Here is a 24,704-nt window from a genome sequence, read left to right as displayed (position 1 = left end):
ATCTGGGTATGACATATCTTCCAATTCTTATTGATGGATTTCACTGTACTCAACGGTATAATGAGCAACTTAGAAATCTTCTTATAACCCTCTCCTGATCAGTGTTTCTCAACCACTTTATGTCTGACTTCTTTGGAAAGCTCCTTGGTCTTTATCTTTGCCTTGTTCGTTGACCGAGTGAGTTGCACCTTAAAACTCTTTAGATAAATCGGGAGTTTAATTTTTAAGTTAAATCACCAATCACATAGAGGTTAAACAGGTAAAATCTGGACAAAGAAGGAAAAATGGATATTTCTATGGGCAATGGAATATGCCAGATGAAAAGGCATGAGGAAAGAAATTGCAAACACCTGAGAAGAAATAACCTGAAGATTATGTCCTGATAAAGGTGATTTTAATAGGGCAACACCAAACTCAAAGAAAAACAACATTCTCAAACAGAAAATATTCACAGAGGAGGAACGAAGAATAAGAGATGAACAAACTGAAGAGGCAATAAGAAACGACTCGTCACCTATAAATGGCAAACTACCACCAATGCCACAATGGAATGGCGAGATGTACATTTGGGATGAGACTCCCAGAGGACAAACTCTGAAAGAAAAGGAACAACCAACATAACTTACTGATGTTAAGGCCCAGTCACACCTTGACGTTTTAGCCAGCTTATGCCGATTTTTGGAAAATTTGTCTAAAACGCTGGTACACGTCGAATACGTTATGGGTAAGTTTTGATAACAATGAGAGCACGCTGAAAAACACTGCCATATGTCATTGTACACTGGCTTTAAACGTTGTACTTTTCGGTTGTCTTCAACTTTTCCATGCTTGAAATTTTAAGGCTTATGACAGCGTATGACTCAGACGTTCCGCATAACGCTGGCAATAAGTTGTAGGCACGTCATGCGATCGTTGACACACGTCGACACACGTTACTTGTGAGTTACTCATAAGTCGAAACATGTCGAGGTAATGTTTAGCGTACCTGAAATTTATCTCTAACGTATGAGTAACGCGTTGTACTCACGTTACGTGATCAGTGACACACATCGACACACGTTACTTGTAAGGTGCTCATAAGTCGAAACACATCAAGGTAATGGTTAGCGTCAGTGTTCCAGACTCCCTGGTTTTATTTTTTTATATATTTTTTTCTTCCTTCCATCGGTATGATGGTGATTTTGACACTTCGATTTCTAGTGTGGTTATAACATAATATAATTAATAGGCTGCCGCCCAACGATTTAAATCATAACCGCACTGTACACTGAACACCGTCATACCGAAGAAAAAAAAAACCTGGAGTCTGGAACACTGACACTAACCATTACCTTGACGTGTTTCAACTTATGAGCACCTTACAAGTAACGTGTGTCAATGTGTGTCAACGATCGCATATCATGCGTACAACTTATTCCCATCGGATGCGGAGCGTGTGTCATATGGCAAGTACGTCGTAAAATTTTCAACATGTTTAAAATTACAAGATGTACTCCACTTGCTACGACGTATGATAGCGTACTTTAGAGTTTTATTCACACATACCAAACTTACCCATACCGTATTCGACGTGCGCCAGCGTTTTAGACACATTTTTCAGAGGTCGGCATACGCTGGCAAGATCGCCAAGGTGTGACTGCGATGTTGACACTTCCATTTCTCCAGCGGTTATGATTTGAATCGTTGTGCGGCAGCCTTTTCATAACCTACGCCACGTCATCGTCGGCGATGGGTGCAGCGCGCTATGCTGAAGTTAGACTATCGTTGGGCATAGGTTGTGAAGGCCGACAACAGGTTCAGCATTCGTTGGTATAAGTTATCTATAACACAACAAAACATTCAAAGTCCGTTACTAATACGTTGTGCATCAGACCAAGTCGTTATGAGTACGTCCGAATATTTAAAAAAACATCAAAAGTTCAACGTAAGCCAGCGTTTTACATACATTTTAATACGTTGCCATTGCTGGCTAAAACGTCAAGGTGTGACTGGGCCTTTGCACAGAAATATAACAAGAGAGGAAAACAGAAAAAAAGATGAGATTTCAAAGTTGATCACAACAACAGAAACAGAAATTGGGAAACAGATTGGAGAATTGAATCAAGAAACAAAACTGAAAACTCCACAACAGCACCAGAGAATGACAAAAGGAAATTCTGCAGCAGTCCCCCGAGAGAAAGATCAACTCGAAGTTACTAACTCGGCTGAAATGGAACCTCTGCAAAGAAAATAAATAAGAGTAACAAGGACAGATCACAATGAGGAGGAGAATAATGAACAACAGAATGAAGAAGAGGAGAAGGAGGTTGACAATGAACAGCGTTGGCGAGAAGATAAACTGGCTAATAAATGCCAGGAAATTAAATTAATATCACCCAAGCAAAGACTGCATCTTCACTGAATAAACAACAATATACAGTAGAAGATAGAAGTAAGGAGAATAAATCAAGCAGTCATTAAAATGCTCCCAATATCTCCTAATTTAAGAGAAATTAACGATGTGAGTTTTGCAGCAGCACTCGATGTCCAAGAGAAAATGACAGGCAAAGAATGACATAAAAATTTAGATCTGATAACCTGAGCAGAAACAAAACACCACCATGGAAACAGAGACTTGAGAAGTACAGAAACTGACTGAGAGTGGAAACGGGACAAATGGAGCAATTGAAGATGGGAAACAGAATTCCAAAAGTCAAGAAAAGATTCAGAAAAATAAAAAAGAAATACAACATAGAAAACAATGGGCTGGAAACATTGGCTAGCCATAATAACCTCCAAATACAACAGACAGCAGGGAAAATACAAAAACTATGAATATGCCAATAACAGAAGAAATCAAAATAAACAGTTTGAAAACAACCTGAAAAAGTTATGCCTCGAGCTCGGGAAACAGAAAAAAAAAAATGTGACAACTCCCCCTAAAAAGAGAACCTAAAAAAATTATTGAAAGGTACATTTGAAGATGAAAAAGTTTTCAACAAGGAAGCAGATTGGAAACAACACTTGGAAAAGACAAAAGCAACATCTACAGGAAAGGAACCAAGTGATAATTGAAAACATAATTGGAAAACATCTCGTAAAAATGCCAAACTTAAAATGGCCAGGTCCGGATGGGGTTCCCAACTTCTGGAAAATGCAACGGCAAGCTCTCCACCCTCACTACGCTCAAGTATTTAACAAACTCATCAAACAGTCATTGGATGAATGGTTCACAGAAGGCAACGCTCTACTTATCCCCAAAGCTCAAGAAACCCATCTAGTCAACAAATAGAGACCAATAACATGCCTGCCAACAACCGACAAACGTTAAACATGTATAATTACCGATGGAATTTAAGACCACCTCACACAACAAGGAGCTTTAGAATGAGAGAGGAGGTTACGGAACAATAGACAATTTATTGTTAAACAAAACCATCCTCGAAAATTGCAAGTTCTGACAAACAAACTTATTCACAGCCTGAAGACATGACAAACAAGCTCGAATGAACCAAGATCCTCGTCCTCTTAATGATGACGTCATAAAAACGAATATGACGTCATTGTGATGCATCAGGTTTGCGATAAATTATCGGTGCTAATGCCCGGCTTGATTCCCACAAACAAAATTCAAACAGCTTGCCTAGTTTCGGAGATAATGGTATTGGCGATTTCCATTAGCGGCGATATTATGACGTCAACTTTTTTTCTGGGAAGAATTTCCAAAACCGGAGATGGTTTCTGCCTGTGCGTGGGCTTTCTGCATATACATGGCAAGTTTCATGAAGATCCGATGAAAACTCTGGGTTGTGAAACAAAAAGTCAAAAAATAAGAATGACATCATAAAAGTTGATATGACATCATAGTGATGTATCATATGTGCGATAATTCATCTCTGCTAATGCCCTGTTCGATTCCTGCAAACAGAATTCAAAAAGCTTGCCTAGTTTCGGAGATAATTCTTTTGGCGATTTCCATTAGCGGAGACATTTTGACGTCATAACTTTTTTTCTTGGAGGAATTTTAAAAATCGGAGATGGTTACTGTCTGTGTAGGGAATTTTTACATATACATGCCAAGTTTCAGGAAGTTCAGATGAAAACTGTAGGCTGTGAAACAAACTAGTTTCGGAGATAATGGTATAGGTGATTTCCATTAGCGGTGATATTATGACGTTAACTTTTTTCTAGTAAGAATTTCCAAAATCGGAGATGGTTACTGCCTGCGCGTGGGCTTTCTGCATATGCATGGCAAGATTCACGAAGATCTGATAAAAACTCTGGGTTGTGAAACAAAAAATGTCAAAAAATAGGAATGACGTCATAAAAATTGATATGACATCATAGTGATGTATCGTATGTGCGGTAATTCATCTCTGCTAATGTCCTGTTTGATTCCCGCAAACAGAATTCAAAAAGCTTGCTTAGTTTGAGATAATTTTTCGGCGATTTCAATTCGCGGAGATATTTTGACGTCATAACTTTTTTCTCGGAGGAATTTTCAAAATCGGAGATGGTTACTGTCTGCGCAGGGTATTTATACATATATATGCCAAGTTTCAGGAAGTTTTGATCAAAACTGTAGGCTGTGAAACAAACAAAAAAAAATGTCAAAAAATAGGAATGACGTCATAAAAATTGATATGACGTCATAGTGATGTATCATATGTGCGGTAATTCATCTCTGCTAATACCCTGTTCGATTCCCGCAAACATAATTCAAAAAGCTTGCCTAGTTTCGGAGAAAAAAATTTTTAGACGATTTTTATTAGTGGAGATATTTTGACATCATAACTTTTTTTCTAGGAGGAATTTTCAAAATCGGAGATGGTTACTGTCTGCGCAGGGTATTTTTACATATATATGCCAAGTTTCAGGAAGTTCAGATGAAAACTGTAGGCTGTGAAACAAAAAAGTCCACAAGAACAACAACGTGAGTAAGACTTAGAGATCCTCCATGTGGATCTAAAAAGCCTTTGATAGTGTCCCACATTCATGGATTTCAAAATGCATACAATAATACAAAATTGTCCGCAAAATAGTCACAGTGATTGAGAAAGCAATGACACTCTAGAACTCAATGCTGATACTACCTCACTTGGAAGAAAAGAATGAAATCCCAGGAGTAACGATATGATGATGTATCTTGTAAGTGACAGTCATTCCCCCTCCTGTTTTGTCTGGCTCTGGACCCACTGAATAACCTCATCAATGAAGAAGGACATGGATACAATCTGATATGCAACAGAAAAATGACAAAAGAAACAAGAAAGGTAACGCATCTAATGCAGATGGATGATCTAAAACTTCGCCCAAATGATAGGAAATTGACAGATCAACTGAAATGAGTAAAGCAGTACTCGGAGGACATCTGAATGGAGTTTGGCCTTGACAAATGTGTCAAATGCACATTTGTACAAGGGAAATCAAAAAGAACAGCTAACATCTCAATCGATCAAAGTACAACAATACAGGAACTAGAAAACGAAACATTACACAAATACCTCAGAATAGAAGAAGGCCCCCCAGGTACAACACAAAAAAAATGCACAAAATAATCAGCAAGGAGGACCGACACAGAATAAGACTAATTATCAAGTCATCCCTCTGCCCAAGAAACTAGAAACGAACTTGCAGTGCTGGTATTCCAATATAGCTGTGCAGTTATAAACTGGCCACCATTGGAGATCAACAATCGAGACACTAAAACAATGAAACTTTGAACTATTCACAAGACATTCTACAAAAACCATTGCTTACCGAGGTTGTACTTAACAAGGCGAGAGGGAGGAGGTGGTTTGATGGAGTTTAATGAAGTGCACAAAACATCGTGTGTTGGACTACTGGAGTATGTGAAAAGCTCAACAGACTATTAGATGAGATTTGTGTACAAGTAAGAAAAGAACAGATCAGAAAAGGAATCATTAATTGATTTCGGAACAAACTTCCAAAACTGGTGCAAATTACAGATACCACACAGGAAAACGAAACAGAAACAAACACAGACCCAACTAGAAGAGCACTCGGTGGAGCGCATACCTCCGCCATGCAATTCCTGATCCACGGGAACATATCGGGCCCAATACATTTTTGAAATATCATGCTATACATTACTTTATGGCACTATACATTACTATATCGTTATACATTATACATTACTATACATTACTATATCGTTTATGGCACTATCTCTCAGTGGTGAAGAATCACTTTTAAAATTGTAGTCGTCAGATCCAAATCCAGATCTTCACCAAAATCGAATCAATTCTTCCTAGTCACACACCCAACTGTTCTCCAAATTTTATTCGAATCTGTCCACAACCTCTTGAGATATCGTGATATACATTGTTGCGGTCACAGATACCGACACACCAGCTTGTCACTCAGGGGGATTAATCCCTGGTTGTCCTCAGTAGAGCCGAACCTGGGGCCACCGCTTGCAATTAACGTTGTGGTACGGTGGGTTGTTTTAGAACCACGTAGGCCACCAAGTCAACCACGAGTTCCAGAAACCACCGTCAAATTATTCCGTTTAACTGGAGGTCACGTGGTTACCTGAGCGGGGAGTGCGCCCTTGCCAAAGCACCAATGTTATCTCGATTTGATTTTATTAGGGCGACTGAGCGTTTTAACCGCTGGTGTGTGCCGCTGATTTTTTGGTCAAATCTGTGGTAATTACCTCCCAGTCTATCTCGGTTCGAACAATACTAGACCAATGGAAGGAAAGGACAAACACGGACAGGTTGGAAATCGACAAATAATTTATTAATAATAATATAAATACGTAAAAAGAACTTTTTATTTGCTGCGGAAAATAAAAAATGAATTTCAAAGCAAAATCAATCAAAATGCCAGGAAAGAGAAAGAGCAGATGTTTATCGGGGGGTGGGGGGGGTCGACTTACTTACAGCTAAACACAGACATGGGTACCCAACGGATCATTCAGGGGGAGGGGAGGGGGATAAAATCGTCTCGCTCACCAGAAAGTAGTCCGTGAATTGAAAACGTCCTGAAAATGCGTGCGTGCGTGTCACGTCCGTCGCCAGCACCCAGCTCTGCCGTGCACCCTCTCGCGGGGCAGCCTTGAATGCCAGCCGACGTATGGAGGGCATCGAGATCGTCCTTCGCGGGTTTAGACCCTGGTGTTGTTGGTGATCGACCCGTGCCTCCCTTGTTGGCGGCGCTGCTCACTCCCACACGCTCACCACACGCTTGCTTGCCAAAGCACACGAAAGGGCGAATTGTCTCGTCGGCGCTGGTCAGAAACCCGCTTCTTGGTCGCTTCTCTTGCCCTTTGCTTTTTCCTCTTTCCTTTCGCTTTTCCTCTCCTCACTTTTTCTCCTCAGAAAGTATCTCTTCTCTTCAGAACGTTTCTCTCCTCTCAGAACATCCCTCTTTCGCTTTTTCCTCACTTTTTTATATCTCAGAACGTCTCTCCTCACAGAACGTACCTCACGCTTTCTCTCACTCGTTTTTATATCCCCAGGCCGTCTTCACAGGGTGCCGTCCGCCCCAAGCTCACCCCGCCCCACTGGGGCACGGTTACCTTGACGACCCGTGCACTCTCAAAAAAGGTGGGCGTCGGAGCTCACGAAAGAATGTTGCTGAGGAAAAATGAGGGCGGGCTTCAGAGCTCGTGAAGGAAATGTGTGTGAACGTGTCTGTTGTAAAGAAAAAAAGCTTCCCATAAGAGAGGGGATCTATCCTTTACCCTTCTCAACGCATCACATTTAAGATCCCATGAGACATGGGGGTGGGGCTAATCTGAACATGCATTTAAGGAAATAACTGTCTGAGGACCTGGATGTGTGGATGATGCATTCATCAGACTGGATTCTAAAATCCGTAACAATATATACTAGCCGGAACCCCGTTACAGACGGATTCCGTTCCATGAGCCCAATGACAACCAGTGCCGTCTCTTGTAAGAGCCGGATCCCAGTCGATGTACTTCATGGCCTTACCTAATGAGGCCGACAAAACGTCCTTGTACACTACTCCTTGTGAAGAAGTCCCCTGATTTGTGCACATGTCTACTTTGACGTACAAACACCGTGTCAAAACTTCTCAGGTCACAGTACTGAGAAAAACATGACGCGACTGCTCGGAGGAGCACAAAATTGGTCCTTCAGTATTAATATATAGAAGATACAATGTTTTTTGTGACATTTTTTGTGTGAAATTCACATTCTGAGGTAGTCAGCATGTGCAGAAGAGGGTTTTACATTGCAGACGCTATTTTCGAGGAGTGGAATTACACCTCTCAACGGTGACGGTCTGTCCACGACGGACATAATGACGTCATCGAATGACCGATGATGTCATGACGTCCTGACGCCTCTCAGCGGTGACGTCACACGTCGCCATGTAAACGAATGTAAAACGAAAAGTGTTTATTCTGCTTCAGAGTTGAAAGTTGACAATTGCCACCATGTGTGATGCACTCTTACAGGTACGAAGTTTCTTTCAGTCCAGGTCACAGTACCGAGAAAACGTAACGCGACCACGAGGGGGAGCACAAAATTTGTCCTTCAGTATTAATATATATATATATATATATATATATATATATATATATATATATATATATATATATATATATATATATATATATATATATATATATATATATTGGTTTCACCCTCTCTCTGAATGGCAAAGAATCACTTAAAAAATTGTCAGATCTAGATCCGGATCAGGATCTTCACCAAAATTGGAACAATTCTTCTTCGTCACACACCCAACATGTTCACCAAGTGTCGTCCAAATCCGTCAACAACTTTTTGAGATAGCATGCTACATATCGTTTTGGCCCTATCCTTCAATGGTGAAGAATCACTTAAAAAATTATTGTAGTCGGATTCGAATCTTCACCAAAATCTAATAATTTCGTACGTGTCACGCTCCAAACCTGTCCACAACATTTCATCCGGATCTGTCCATAACTTTTCGAGATATCCTGTAAACAAATAAACAAACAGACAAACAAGCAGTCATAGACTGGTACTTACGAAATCGTCGACTTGACCTCTCACCTTGTCTCATAAAAGCTGTCTCTAGATAGAGAAGGTAGCGATGCAAACCAGAAGTTTCTACGATGATTCTGTAGCAAACCATCAAAAATCGAATGTTTGACCTCACTGTGACCTTGACCTTAGACCGATTTTGACCAAAATCTAATCAGCACTAGCCATCACCCTCCTGAATCACGTGGTGTAATTTGACATTGGGAGCTTCTTCCGTTCGAGTTATCGTGCCTACAAACAAACAAACAAACAAACAAGCAGTCATAGACTGTTACTTACGAAATCGTCAACTTGACCTTTGACCTTGTCTAATAAAAGCTGTCTCTTGAGAAGGTAGCGACGCAAACTAGAAGTTTCTACGATGATTCTGTACCAAACCATCAAAATCGAATGTTTTGGATGTTTGACCTCACTGTGACCTTGACCTTTGACCGATTTTGACCAAAATCTAATCAGCACTAGCCATCACCCTTCTGAATCATGTGGTGTAATTTGACATTGGTAGCTTCTTCCGTTCTCAAGTTATCGTGCTTACAAACACACACACACACACACAAACACACAATCAGAGGACGGAAGTCATCAATATACTTACGAAATATTTAGATTTTGTAAGTAATAAAGACAGACAAACAGACAGAAAGGGGTGAAAACATAACCTCCTTCACCTTCGGTGGTGGAGTTAATGATTGCAAAGAAAAAAAAAAAAAGGAAAACTACAAAAATAAATATCATCAGATATACTCTGACAAATGGGAGAATGATAAAAGAGCAGGAAGGTTTAAGAGAGAGCTTGAAGAACAGGGATTGACAAGAAAGGCTCTTTGGAATGGCTAAGAAGAGGTCAAATTATTTGGGAAGGAGATGGAGTCATCATCAATGCCCAAGATCAAGGGCACTACACTAATGCCTTAAAGAAAATGGCAGGATTGAGCGAATCAGAGAAATGCAGGTTTTGTGGAGTAGAAACAGAAAGTACCAATCAATTCCTTTCGGGACATAAAAAAATATCATGGCAGAACAGTTGTACACAGAAAGACATGAGAGCATCTGCAGAGTAATCCACTGGTACATCTGTAAATATTTAAACATCCTGGTCCCAGAACAATCATGGAAACACAAACCAAATCCAATCCTTGAAAATTAACAAATAATGCTCACGCATGGCAAGATGATCCCATCAAGTGTGGACATTGCAAACAAAGCATTGCATCCGGACTTGGTGCTCAAACACAAAAAGGAAAATTCAGCATTGTTGATTGAGGTTTCAGTTCCCAATGACTTTGGACTAACTGCCACAGAAATCAGGGAAATGACCAAATACCAAGATCTGAAAAATGAGGTCAAGAGGACTTGGGAAATTGAAGATAGCTGAAATTATATCAGTGAGAGCTGGAGCTGCAGGGATGATAAAGGAAACCATTACTGAGAACTTTAAAATCATTCTGGAGAATATCACTACAAACGAGCTACAAGTGGAGGCTGTCAGAATTTCATTGAAGATTCTGAAAAGAGCCCTTGAAACGAGGCTTTGAGAACGAAACATCACAGTTTGGGTCATTAATATTGATCCTTCACCAAAAAGCAGGTGAAGATTTTGAGCTCCCACCTACTAAAACCCACAAATGGAGATAACCAGTGAAACATCTTACACTCATTTTGTAACCTTCCAAATTAATAATTTGCTCCTGAAGTGATTTAGGGATACTTCTGCAACCAAGAATCATCTGATTTTCTCTGTAAATCTAACTTATTCACATTTTATCTGCTTTCTCACTTTGGAGTAGTTTGTGAAGACTCTATATATTAAGTTTGATTTGAAAGGATCATGAAGTAAGCCGAGGTGGCATCAAAATGCGAAAAATTTGGAGTGGGGGGAGGGGTGGGTGGGGGGAAGGGGGGAGTGAATACTTTTGCAAGCCATTGCACCCAACTCTCCATCCGTACAACTCAAAAAATAAATACAACACTTTCCCCATTCAATCCCTGTATACCCAGCTCTCCCACCATAAATCCACAGGAACACAACTCTCCCTTTCACCAATACACACAAAGTCAAACCCGCAAACACTCCACATCTACCCCACTCTTTCTCAATACCTCAATACATTCCACATGTACCATCCATCCAGCCATCCATTGGGACCATACTCTGTGCAGAGCATTGGAGCTGCCGAAGCCGTCTCCATGGCTATTGTGTACAATCCTGGACGGGTCACCACTCTGACACAGGATACCAGCAAGCTGGCACTCATTTTGCCGACCTCAGAAGGATGACAGGCAGAGTCAACCCCACCTGGTATTAATTCAACAGACAAGTGGTATTTGAACTCACGATCCTCGGATCCCAAGCCCACCATTACTGAGAACTACACTAACCACACTAACACCAACACTAACCACCACACTAACCGTTAAGCCAACACCAGGCATACATATACTTAACTCTCCATATCACTCCTCTGACCCCTTCCCTCTGACAAACTCCGATGTATATGGTATGTATAGCGCAAGTGGAGAAAATTGGAAAAAGTACCAGGTTGAACATAACAACAAAGACAGTATTTGGCGAGAAAAACTTTTATTCTTTATGACGTACACCCACATGGAATGTCAAATGAAAAGGAAAATAAAAGTTTGATTTTGAGAACGACCTTTCGCCGAATCCGAGTGGAACCTCCTATTTCAAAAGTCCCTCGTGTATCCTTGTGTAAGATGTGTCATGGTGCTGAGCAGCCACCCAAGAGGTGTGATGTGAACCCGCGTGTAAGCTGCGTTCCTGGTAACCATGACGTGCACATTTGTCATGGCCCAACACCAAATGAGAAAAAAAATTATTGTTTCATCTTTGACTAAAGCAATGATAATCATCATCATCATCATCATCATCAGCAGCAGCAGCAGCAGAGCAAAGCTTTTGAGTCCAATATGCAAGGATCGTGGAATAGATGGTATGGTTCATGCAGTAGATCGACACGACCATGAGGTCACACAACGGTAACAGACAGGTGGATGAGTGGTTCCGTGGATTCCTCACGACACAACAAAGGAACACACAGATAAGGAATTATGGAACGACAACACGTAAGCACTGAAATGATGTGAAGGACTGATATCATTAAAGCAGAAAAATGACATCATTTGAAAAGACTTGTACATCAATATCATAAGAAATGAGGTCATTCTGATAATAATGAATGGGGTTTTTATGATAATATTGCATAGATTTTCATCTTCGATGGAAATTAAATTGGTTTAGAATTTCAAATTTACTTTGGCCACAGTTGCACACGAACCTCACCATGTTCTCACAATAACTATGGCGTCACAATGAGTGTGCCAATACTCGATGGTGTTAAAATGGGTGTACCGACACCCTTCTGTTTTTCCAAGTACTCCACAGCCTCAGATGCCTGCAGGAGGGGTGAAGTGGGGTTGTGGGAAGTGGGAGGAAGAAATAAAATACCAATTAGAACTATAACAAGTGGTGCCAGGCACAACAAATCCCGCCCATTTAAGGCATAAAGTCTTCGGACCCTACCGATTTTCACAAATATGCATTTTGCACTATAGGAATGGGTAGGATTATAAGTGACAAATAGAATAAGGTTCACTATAAGCTTAGTTTGAAGTAAATCAGATCATTTTTGACGAAGTTATGAGCGAAAAACGATTTTGATCTTTTCGTGACCTTGACCTTGACCTTTGATCCAATTGGACCCAAAAGTTAATGGGGTCGTCCAAGGTTCATTGCCCACCTGTGGATTAAATTTGATAGTGTTTGCTAAAGCCGTTTTGCCGTAAAGTTGCTAACAGACAAACAAACAAACAAACAGACAAACAAACCGGACGTTTACAATATCCCGCTCCCTCCCTCCGGGGGGGGGGGGTGGGATAATAACAATAACCCTTCCATAAATTCACAGACCAGTGTGTTTGTTTGTTTGTGTGTTTGCTTGTCATGCCCCTCCTACAGTTCTGGCCCGATTACATCCAGACTTGCTACATAGGATCAGCATGACCCCAATTCGTGTATAGGGGTGTTTTTATATTTGTCGGTGGTTTTGGAGGGGGTTAAGGGGGGATGAAAATTCTCCATGTAAATGTGTATCATGTAGCACCACCTCCTGGTGAGGGAGGGTATTACAAGTCCCCACCATTACATTGCAGTCTTCCTGTCCTCATATTTTCCAGTGCAGTGAGGTGTTTTGAATTACACGGTAAGCAGTATGTATGTTTTTACTTCATGCGCATAACCCGGGTTATTAGCCCCCCCATGGACTTAGTCCGAAACGGGGACTTATGGATTTGGTCTCGATTTTTGTGTCCGTGCGTGCATCCACAACCATATCTCGGACATGTATAGACCAATTTTATTTGTACTTGGCACAAAGACAAAAAATGAGGGTTTACATATATGCACATCATTTTCCTTTGCATTGCGATCAAATATAGCTGACTGGCAGCCATTTTAGTTGTTAAAAAAAGCCGAGTATCGAACATGTCCTCAACCATTTCTCAGACATAAATTTACCAATCTTGTTCAAACTTGGAAAACGGATAACGAATGACGGCATGCACATCGTTTTGTTTCGAGATTAGATCCAAGATGGCCAACTGGCGGCCATTTTAGTTGTAAGAAAACCCGATGTTGAACACGTCCTCAACCATTTCTCCGACATGCATTTACCGATGTTGTTCAAACTTGTCATGCAGATAACGAAGGATGGCTTGCATATGTACATCGGATTTTTTCGAGATCAGAACCAAGGTGGCCAACTGGCGGCCATTTTAGTTGTCTTTTATTTTTTGAGCTCAGATCTAAAATGACCGACTGCCAGCCATTTTGTTACTTAAACGTGTCCCCAACCGTTTCTCAGACAGGCATGGTCTGATATTGTTCAAATGTTGCACAAGCACAGTACACGATGGCATACACTGGCACCTAACTTTATTTTGCAATCTGATCAAAGATGGCCAACTGGGAGACTGGCGACCATTTTAGTTGTAAAGAAATATGGGCCAGCCCTTCAACTTCATGCAACAAAACTACTAACACAACAAGGGCAATGACATTTAATGTCTTTTTTTCTTGTTTTTACTATTTTTGGGAGCGATTGGCGCAGCTCTCAGTTGCCAACACATCACCCAAATGAAGGTATGTGTCAGAATAATGTGTTTCATGCTTAGAACAAGATCACCTGTAGAGTGGGTACTCTGCTCATAATAATAATTTGATGTCACAATCTGATCTTTGAAATAATATTCTCCATAATACTCACCTGATTTAATGGGAAGGAGCTGCCGAGTAGAGGGTGAATTTTGTTGTCCTCACATAACTGTAGAATTTTCTCAATGGTTTCCTGCATGACAGGGAATTCTGGGCCCAGTTTTCCCACATTCACTCGAGCCACCACACGGTTGTCCTGCATGTTCTCCAAAGACACGCTTTTGAGGGAATCAAACAAGGAGGCGAACTTCTGCCCAATACCCCCTTTAAGCACAGGGCATGGACCATTTCCATCTGTATGCAAAGGACACAATTTGTTCGAGCAATGAGAGTTGGATTCATAAGCACTGGGATGGCTATGCAACACGATGAGCTTTATCCTTTTTTTGTATACAAAGTCGAGGCTCATGGAAGAGAGCGTACAATGCACAGAATGGATTAGGACGTAACAGAACAAAAGGAACAGCAGAAAGAGAGGGGTAAACACAACAGCAGCGATGCGAGACAAAATAGAGGGAAACTTGGACAAATAAGAGATGGGCAGAAGAATTAGGGGTAGGGGAGGAAATACAGGGGCGACATCACGGATACAGAAGTAAACTCTCAGATTGGGAAAACTAGAAATTTGGAATGAGGTGGACTTTGGGGTTGGGGGGGGGAGATGGAAATGGCGTAGAAAGATATCATGGTTTGGGATTGGGGATGATATAAGATGGTGGTGAAAACAGCTGTCTTGTAGACCTGGAGGAATGAACGAGATGAGAAAATAATGTGGAAGTTGGTTCTGCAGTCAGGAAAAGGGAGGAACAAATGAGTGGAGGTGAGCAGTGATTCTGCATTTCGATGTTTTACAATAAATGGGTTGATGGTGGACAATGTGCTACCTGCAGAAACGTGGCGGGAGTGGGTGGTGGGGGGGGGCAAAGTACTGAAAGAGCAGAGGGTGAATGACCAAAATTCGTGCTCTCACTCCATTCATTTATGAGATCAACCCACAGTAGTGGTGTGCCCATTACTGTCCTTTCCAACTCTGAACCTCTATTTCTACATCGATTCCTCTTCTGTTTACCAATCCCTTCCCACAGTCAGAATGTCTGCCCCTTTATCCCATTATTGATTGTCTCGCGCGCAAGAGCAATGAGAATGGCACTCGGTAGAGCGCATACCTCCACCAGGCTGAACAGTTTACATTTTGAATCCCACTGGTAGGCCAGATCTGGATTCGGACCTGAACCCAAATCTCATCGGCTTCTTCTTGTCACCTAACCATATCATGCACCTGATTGTTTTTTTTTTTGTATGCCTTGTCGAGGCTCATATGAGAGCAAACACACAACGCACAGCAAGGGGGCATGAGACAAGAGGGGAGGGAGTGGGAGGGACAAAACAGTGGGGAACAAAGACATTGGGAGATCTGTGGAAGGGAGAGGGATGGGATGGGGGAACATGGGGAATAGAAGATGGACATTACAGGGACTTTCAGGAAGGAAAGCAGGGGAATTGAAGGAAGTGGGCTTGGGTGGATTATCGGGGGTAGAAAAGATCGAGGATTTGGAAGGGGGATGATAAGAGGTGGTGATAAGAGGTCGTTTTGTCATAACTCGTCCACAACTTTTTGAAATATCGTTTTTTATATATCGTTTTTGGCCCTATCTCTCAATAGTGAAGAATCACTTGATAAATTAAAAAAAATTCTCGTATCTCCATCCAGATCCGGATCTTCACCAAAATCTAATCAATTCGTCCTTGTCACACATACAACCTGTCCAACAAATTTCACTGAATCCATCCACAATGTTTTGAGATATCACAGACAAACTGCTCACAGACAAACAGACAGACAGGGGTGAAAACATTACCTCCATTCGCCTTATGTGGTGGAGATAATGACCGAAACTTTAGTTTGACTCACCGAGAATGTGACATAGTTTATGGATCAGTTTGTCCAGCCCCAAGCAAGGAGAGGACGCTGTGATAATCCACAATCGGACAGCATAACATATACACAATATATATATATATATATATATATATATATATATATATATATATATATATATATATATATATATATATATATATATATATATATATATATATATATCCAGCTTAGTCCAGGAAATAAATAATCATGGACCTCCTTTTACAAACTGGAAAAGCTAACTTTGAAGCATTCACATAAGCATCATATTTATAGTTTATGAATCAAATGATTTCTTAAAAACCTCTCCAAACATAGAAACAACCTCTACAATCAGTTGGCTACAACTGTGAGAAGCGGACCCTCAGTCCCCGAACCCAAATTCAACTTGACACAACGAAAGAACCTGATTCGTGACTCATCGATTCAGCTCTGCGTCCCCTGATCCTCGGCACGCACCTGCCAGCTGTTTGGAGGCGATTAAGTCACCTGGCAAGTCGAGACAAAACCCCAAACCTCATTGAGTGAACTGTCGCGAATTAATGAACCCACTCAAGGTCTGACTGCAGAGGGAACGCGCATGGCTTGAGATTCCGATTCAGAGGAGCTTCTGAATGAATTCCAATGCTTTAATCATCCAAGTGTTGGAATTGTACACATTTTATTCTTCCTTCGTGATTGTAATACACTCACCAGGGCCAGATTAAGGCATAGGTCAGTTAAGCCATGGCTTAAGGCCCCACACTTGAAGCCCCCCCCCCCCGCACCTAAGGTTTTGGGATAAGCCTTCACCAATCTGTACAAAACTGAATTTGAATGTACAAATGCATCATTGGATAGTCAAATCATTAAATAGATAACAATTCATAGAACACATTATCCCACGCGATGTTCAAAATAACACTGGAGAACACAAAATAATTCCTGAAGTTCACTGCCTTTGATGCAGTGTGTTGAATGCCACCATATTTAACACGTCCAAGTGGCCGACTGCGAAACAGAAGGGTTCATAAAATGCATTGAAGGTGACTTGTGTTCTACACGGTTCAAGTATAAAATTCACCATATATATCTGGAAGATTTTGAGATTTTAAAGGCTGGAAGAGAGAACTTTTTTTTTCGGAAGTTCACTCTTGTTGATGCATCATCACCCGATCTAACATGTAACGTTCGTTATTCGTGCCTGTTGTTTGTGTCCTTTGTGTCCTTAAAAACAGAAAGTTTCCCACTTGGAATGATTTTAAATTTTGTTTGACTGCCTGGCAAGCAGATAGAAGTTTAAAAAAATGATCTCACTCCTCTCAGGCATGCGTGATCAGGACAAATTCAGAGCCAAATCTTTCTAAACTACAGGTTTGTGTTCAAAATATAACATTCAATAAAAAAACGAAGTTGTTCCTCGATCAAAAACCGAAGTTTGTCGACAGAAGGACAGACAGACACAACTGAACCAATTGCTTAACCCCACTTTATGCTTCGTAGGGGTAAATAAATGTAAATGTGTGGGGTAAATAGATCATGGGATAGATAGACTGTGTGTCCACACTACCATGCCCACCGCTGTCACAAGTCTATTGGTCCAGTACCTGTGTGTCGATGCTGCAGACCCCACCACACTCACAAAATGGCCGAGGGCCCCCCCCCCCCACACAAACTCTTCATCTGGCCCTGATAATCGCAATACAACAATCGTCCAACCAATGTAATCTGGAATAATTCCCAAAATTAATTCGTTCTTCATTCATTGTTTCTTAATAAAGTAATTTTGTGCATTTCGTTCACAGAATATTAAAGCAATTCAGGAATTAAAGGGGCACTGCATTGTGTGATTAAACTTCATATCAGGGTAGGTCAACGCAATACATGAACACTGACCGGGCCAGATGGGGCAGGCAGATTATATCCCCACTCTGAAGGTCTTTATTAAGCCGGTTGGGGATTTCCTGACAAACCAATGGATATAATGGTGGCGAATTGATGAGAGCATTTGACTCATGGCATCTCACATGTTGTGGGTTAAAATCCAGATGAAGGTAACAGAATGAGGGATGTGGATTCCTGGCTTCAAGAATCCGAGTTATCTTGAAAAGAACTGCTATGTCACTATTCGAGTGATGGGAAAAACCCAACTGGCTCACAAACGACCTTCAGGTGAGATCATCTCTCTGTCCCGCTCCTCCACCGCCCCCCCCACCCCAATATGGTCCAAACGAGGTTACTTCACATATTGTGGTGACTCCTATTCCCTTCAATGTAAAATTGGTCTTAATGGATACTAGAGTGGTGGGCTTGGGCTCCTTGGGTCCTGAGTTTGAATCCTACTTGGCTGTTGAATTAATACCAGGTGGGGTTGACTCTGCCTGTTCATCCTTCTGAGGTCGGTCAGCTTGCTGGTATCCTGTGTTGGAGTGGTGACCTCTCCAGCATTGTGCCCAACAGCTTATGAGACTGCTAAGGCAGCTCCAACGACCTTCACAGAGTATAGTCCCAATGGATGGAAAAAAGTAAGCCCTTGCATAATGGGGTCCCAGTGGAATTTTCAGCTCTGTCCAGTGCTGGGTGGTAATAGCTCTGAAAAGGTCATCAAACGAATTTATCTATTTCTATTGTTAGCTAATGGAAGAGGTTCAGTCTTTTGAATTTCTCGGCCTCACCATCAGCCCCGACCTCTCCTGGGTCGACCACTTAATAAAACTGTACAAAATGAGCAGGACATTGATTGAAAGAGATGTGCTAACCACTTTGGGAAGCAAGGAGAAACTGACGTTTAGAATGTTGACCCCTTTTTCTCTGACGAAGGGTGAATACCCAAAATGTCCTATTTTGCTCAGACGAGGGGTAAATGGATGAAACATCCGCTTCTTGATTCATACGGCAATTAGTCTGCCTTTATCAATATCCTGTTCATTACATACATTGTTCGACCTGTATGCTGATGCAGAGCGACACTGTCTTCACCAGGAAGACTCGATGTTCATTCTAGATATGGCAAAACTGGCTTGCAAAGCCAGCCACAGACGGCATTCTCCATCTTTCCAAGTCAAACCTTGAAAAAATCAGAACAACTCACAGCCGACAAGGCCTTTTATCCAGAACTCGATGGAGTTCTGCTTGTGCCTCAACATCATTCATATATATCTCTATCTCTATCTCTATCTCTATCTCTATCTCTATCTCTATCTCTATCTCTATCTCTATCTCTCTCTCTATCTCTCTCTATCTCTCCCTCTCTCTCCCTCTCTCTCCCTCTCTCTCCCTCTCTCTCCCTCTCTCTCCCTCTCTCTCCTTCTCTCTCCCTCTCTCTCCCTCTCTCTCCCTCTCTCTCCCTCTCTCTCCCTCTCTCTCCCTCTCTCTCCCTCTCTCTCCCTCTCTCTCTCCCTCTCTCTCCCTCTCTCTCCCTCTCTCTCCCTCTCTCTCCCTCTCTCTCCCTCTCTCTCCGTCTCTCTCCGTCTCTCTCCGTCTCTCTCTCCGTCTCCGTCTCCGTCTCCGTCTCCGTCTCCGTCTCCGTCTCCGTCTCCGTCTCCGTCTCCGTCTCCGTCTCCGTCTCCGTCTCCGTCTCCGTCTCCGTCTCCGTCTCTCTCTCTCTCTCTGATTCTAAAACTCTCAACATTATTGGACTATTCCGTGATGAGACCGAAGCACAAAGTCTGTTGTTTCACATCGTGGGCCCGACATGGGCCGTGGTCTCTGATTTTACCCACCTCTCCTACAGTCTAGCTCCCGGTGCTCTCTCAGTGCTCAGACCCTCCTCAGCTCCCCCAGGGTGCACGTATTCTTTCAGTAACCCCTCCTGGTTAAACACCCAAAATACAGACTTACTGAACACCTCAATCCTTTTTGTTCCTCATTTCTCCCGATGGTGAACAACATTCCCGAGGCTATTCATCGAAGGCTTCAATAAGGCGGTGCACCACCAAGTCCTGTCATCGCTCGTCCCTACCCACAATTATCTCCACCCCTGATAATTCTACCTCACCAAGGGGTCTGCAACCTGCGGCTCTTTAAGGACTTGAATGCAGCTCCCAACCCTGATCGATTTGGGAGTTAACAAGAAAAGGGCTACTGGCAGACGATGAATGCAGAAACCAGGTCGGGACAGAGCCAAGAGAGGTCAGGGTGTGCAAGACCAAAAAGAGGGTGCTATAATTCCGGTATTTCGGCAACATTAGCTGGGTTTTGTTCCACTTGTGTATATAAGTTTGCATGCTCAGTCCTGCCACATTTGTGGTTGTTGACCGCCAGATCTGTTTCCGTTTATTTATAGTGTCTTGTCTTTCCTTATCCCCCATATTCATTTAAAATAAGCCATTTTTTGTGAGAAACATTTTCCCGCCTTCTGCTTTCCCACGCAAGCAACAGACAGTCTTGGTTTTATTTGAATGATCCTTGTGGGAATGTGAATGGTTAATTGAACATATTATAAGTTATGACAATCTGTTGAATGCAGTGTGAATTTGGAGGCCATTTGGTCAGAGAGAGAGAGAGAGAGAGAGAGAGAGAGAGAGAGAGAGAGAGAGAGAGAGAGAGAGAGAGAGAGAGAGAGAGAGAGAGAGACAGACAGACAGACAGACAGACAGACAGACAGACAGACAGACAGACAGACAGACAGACAGACAGACAGACAGACAGACAGACAGAGACAGAGACAGAGAGAGAGAGAGAGAGAGAGAGAGAGAGAGAGAGAGAGAGAGAGAGAGAGAGAGAGAGAGAGAGAGAGAGAGAGAGAGAGAATGAGACTGTCAAGATGATAGTGGTAAAAATGTGTGAAGTTTGAGGAAATCTAATTTGTATAGAGTTTGTGAACATCAGTAAACATTTGTTGAATTGCAAATCAATGTGTGTCTCAGTCCTCTTATTAAACTATTGAAATAGGGGTTACATGAATTGTGGCTCGAAAACATTGCATTTTTGACTAAATTTGAAAAAAAAAAACTTTTTATTCGGGTTGCTGACCCCTGCTAACCCAACCCTCTTACTTTCAGGTCACTATGTTGCCTCCCCTGCTTTCTCTCCTCCCTTATTTCATGAATTCCCTGGAGCTAGTGTCCAAATGTTGACCCAATTCCCAACTGTCCATTTATAGCCTTATTTCCTCTGCCACCGAAGGTGTACAGAGGTTATGTATTCACCCCCGTTTGTCTTTTTGTGAGCAGCATATCTCAAAACATTATGGACTGATTCGGACAAAACGTGGATACAGGTTGGGTGTGTAATAGTGATGAAATGTTTTGATCTTGGTGAAGACCCAGATCCGGATCCAGATAATAGAAATTTTAAAGTAATTCTTCATTGAGAGATAGGACCATAAACGATATATAACATGAAAATTCAAAAAGTTGTGGAGAGATTATAACAAAGCTTGGTGGATGATTTGGGTATGTGACAAGGACAAGCTGTTTAGATTTTGGTTCAAGGTCCGGATGCAGATCTGGTTCATCAGGGAGGTACAAAACGTAAACTGTTCAGCCTGGCGGAGGTATGCGCGCTACCGAGTGCTGTTCTAGTTACCTTCTGTCACCTCACTCTTCCTTGAGCCTCAATGATGAAAAGAGAAAATAAATAAATGGTATTAACCCAGCAGTGCATTCCTTACCCCCTGAAAATGTTTTGGTACCACCTGCTCCCTCTATCAGAGGATGGTACTTTGAAGAAAATGGAGCTTTATTGCTCCTGCGTTACAAACAATCATCGTTAGTTATTATACTGTTGAATCTGCCACACCCACCCATCATTACCAATAATAATGAGTTTTCCAAATGTCTTGAGCAAAGGAAGACACTTTTTCATCTCAGCAACGTCCTGGGGATCAATGATTATGTTGACACCTGAAAGGAAAAGTGGTTTTGAATGAAAGGAGAGAACTCAAAACTTGCATCACGGGTGTTGTCCCTCAGGTTTTGAATCACCAGACTCCATTTTAAGTACATTAACAAATGAATAGTGAAAAAGCAATTCCATAACATCAAAGGTACGGATTCAACCGAACACCCACCTGTTGAAGAAACCTTCATCACTTCCTTTGTGTAGTCGGATTTCTGGGGGTCGATAAGATGCTTGACTCCAGCGTCACTGAGTTGCTGATGCTGGCTGGCTGGTGCTGTGGCTATGACTGTAACACCTGAAACTGCTAAACTCAACTGGACTGCGGCTAGTCCAACACAGCCTGCAGATTACAGTGGGGTTGGGATACGGAATGAGAGATGTTGGGACAAAGACCATGAGATCACAAATACAGTAGGACCATGAAAATTTATGAAATATCTGATAAATTAAGACATCGACCAAATTCAAAGATCACCTGTCAAGGTTCCATACAAGCTGTTTTCCGAAAAGTCAGTTAAATTTGAACCATCCTTGTACTCACTTCTGACTTGTCTAGGTATGGGTTCAACATCCGGTGGAATAAAACTTAGTCTTTCAAATGATCCAGTTAGGTGAGCATGTGCTGTATTATGGAGAACAATGCAGGAAGGGAAGTAAATCTGGCTGTTCTGTCTGTATCCAGGTGAATGCAATATATCCCCTCTTTTCTTCTACAATAATAAATTTGAGTGTGTATCAGTCAGTCAGTCAGTCAGTGTGTCTCCTCCATAACTCCAAAATCATGAAACAAATCAGCCCAAAACTTTGCACACATACTAAGGGAACTCTCAGGGAGTGTATGAAGGAAAACTTGATGTTTGCATAAATATTTAAACACCTCTTTGGAAGACAATTTAGGAGTTGCTCATCACAAAAAAAAATACAAGACCAAAATATAAACCTTATCAAAATGGTGATGCACCATCTTAGTAAGCCCTCAGTCACATCGCTGGGTTGTTAAGCCACCATTTTGTTCGGCCTGCTCAAAATTGCCTTGCCTTGGAACCACGATGACCTCTCACAAACTAATTATTTAAGTATAGAATCAAAATCTGGCTTCGGATTGAAGATTAGATCTGCAGTTAAATCTGAAAATTTAAAGAAATTAGCATCTCTCTGTCTCCCTTTATCTGCACTGTCGTCTAAATTCATACCTCCATTGGAAAGAGCGTCACTCTACTGAGACCAGCGACACTTGCAAGTTGTAGGAAACCCGAAGATTTGAACCATCCGTTTTTAAAATTCCCTTAATTTGGAGGACCCCAGATTGAGTCAATTTAAAAGTGTGAAAGAGGTGGGGATTGGCGTGTTGGATGTACCGAACATTTTCAGCCATTTGAACCACAAGCCTTCCTGCGTCTGCAAGGCGGTTCTGAGATTTTGAAGTTTTTTTATATGAATTATATAATACAACTTGTTATAAAGTTGTATTATATAAAAGGATACATTTGTGTACAATATGATGGCCATGCGGAACCAGACAATGGATTAAAATGGTTTGTGCATGTGGAGTTAAAAACCGGTGTGAGTTTAATATTCGTGTAAATTGTAGTGAGCTGGTTAGAATGATGAACAACATGGACGCAATTGGCTGAATAGGTAGATCGAAATTGAAGAGTAAGCAACTGGTGAGGATGGATATGAGAAAAATGAGGGGGTGAGAGGGAGGTGCAGAGATAGAATGCTCGAGACAGAGGGGTATGGAGAGTGAAAAGTTATGCCACCAATTCTACAAAAAGGTTGGAATTAATTGCAGCCATTAAAGTAGAAGTAGTAGTAGTTGTGGTAGTCGTAATAATAAAACGCAGACCTTTTAATCCTTTACTAATGACGACAATATGTCCATTGTCCATAAATCCCTTTAGTGGGGCAACTTAGCATAACAATTGTGCATTTTGTGAGGAAAGTACCAAATTTGGCACACTAGTAGCCTATCATATTATGAACAGATTTGGATATTGGGCCATCTCAAATTTTTTGATGGCAGTGGAAAATGGCTGCCACAGCCATCAGCGGCTGAATTTGAGATGGCCCAATATCCAAATCTGTTCATAATATGTTAGGCTACTAGTGTGCCAAATTTGGTGCTTTCCTCACAAAATGCACAATTGTTATGCTATATTTAGCTAAGTTGCCCCACTACTTTTGTTCTCCTATGCTATCATGAATAGAACCACTTCCCAACATCCATGAGTCCCATCTTTCCCTTCACCCCTTCATGGATGATATTCATTGCTCTCTCACATGTATCTGCCATCTTTGTTACACACATTAACCATCTGTCTCAAGTTTGTTTTTGAACCTCATGATCATGCTGGACAACCTTTTGTCACCACCCCATCCTCCCCCCACCTTTAATACCTCACCCATTAATCACATGCACATTCTGACTTTCGTTTAATCATCCAATCACTTGTATTTTGCCGAATTATCATTTTGCCTTTATTTCACCACTCATTAAAGGGAATCTAAACTTAAATTTTGAAAAACAAAATGAGAACGACAGTACTGTTTCTAATCATACAACTAATTTTAGTTTAAAAAAGCAAAATGCTAACTACTGTATCTGATTATTTAACTGATATTGGTTAAAAACAAAATGAGAACGACTCTATCTGATCATTTAACTGATATTAGTAAAAAAAACAAAATGAGAACTTCTGTGTCTGATCATTTAACTGATATT

At 41.4% G+C, this 24,704-nt stretch overlaps 1 protein-coding gene across 2 annotated transcripts in view; it reads right to left on the bottom strand.

The window, feature by feature from the left end:
* Nucleotides 1-11,555: 11,555 nt before the first annotated feature.
* The window catches only part of LOC147028156 (NADPH-dependent quinone oxidoreductase VAT1-like), a 35,150-nt gene continuing 22,001 nt past the window's right edge, over nucleotides 11,556-24,704 (bottom strand). The window contains exons 3-7 of one of the 2 annotated variants that reach the window (XM_085878300.1): nucleotides 22,149-22,319; nucleotides 21,892-21,981; nucleotides 14,288-14,529; nucleotides 12,307-12,418; nucleotides 11,556-12,037 (exon numbers count right to left, since the gene is read on the bottom strand). In XM_085878300.1, the coding sequence (XP_085734426.1) occupies nucleotides 12,323-12,418; nucleotides 14,288-14,529; nucleotides 21,892-21,981; nucleotides 22,149-22,319 (599 nt within the window). In that variant the 3' untranslated portion in view covers nucleotides 11,556-12,037; nucleotides 12,307-12,322. Of the gene's footprint in view, nucleotides 12,419-14,287; nucleotides 14,530-21,891; nucleotides 21,982-22,148; nucleotides 22,320-24,704 lie in introns of both variants that reach the window. The other variant, XM_085878299.1, reaches the window with a different exon arrangement.

This window comes from Eptatretus burgeri, chromosome 4 (genome assembly GCF_056783735.1).
Source record: "Eptatretus burgeri isolate ZD-2024b chromosome 4, Ebu_testis_v1, whole genome shotgun sequence".
Classification (NCBI taxonomy): domain Eukaryota; kingdom Metazoa; phylum Chordata; class Myxini; order Myxiniformes; family Myxinidae; genus Eptatretus; species Eptatretus burgeri.
This window is presented reverse-complemented; position numbering and strand designations above follow the sequence as displayed.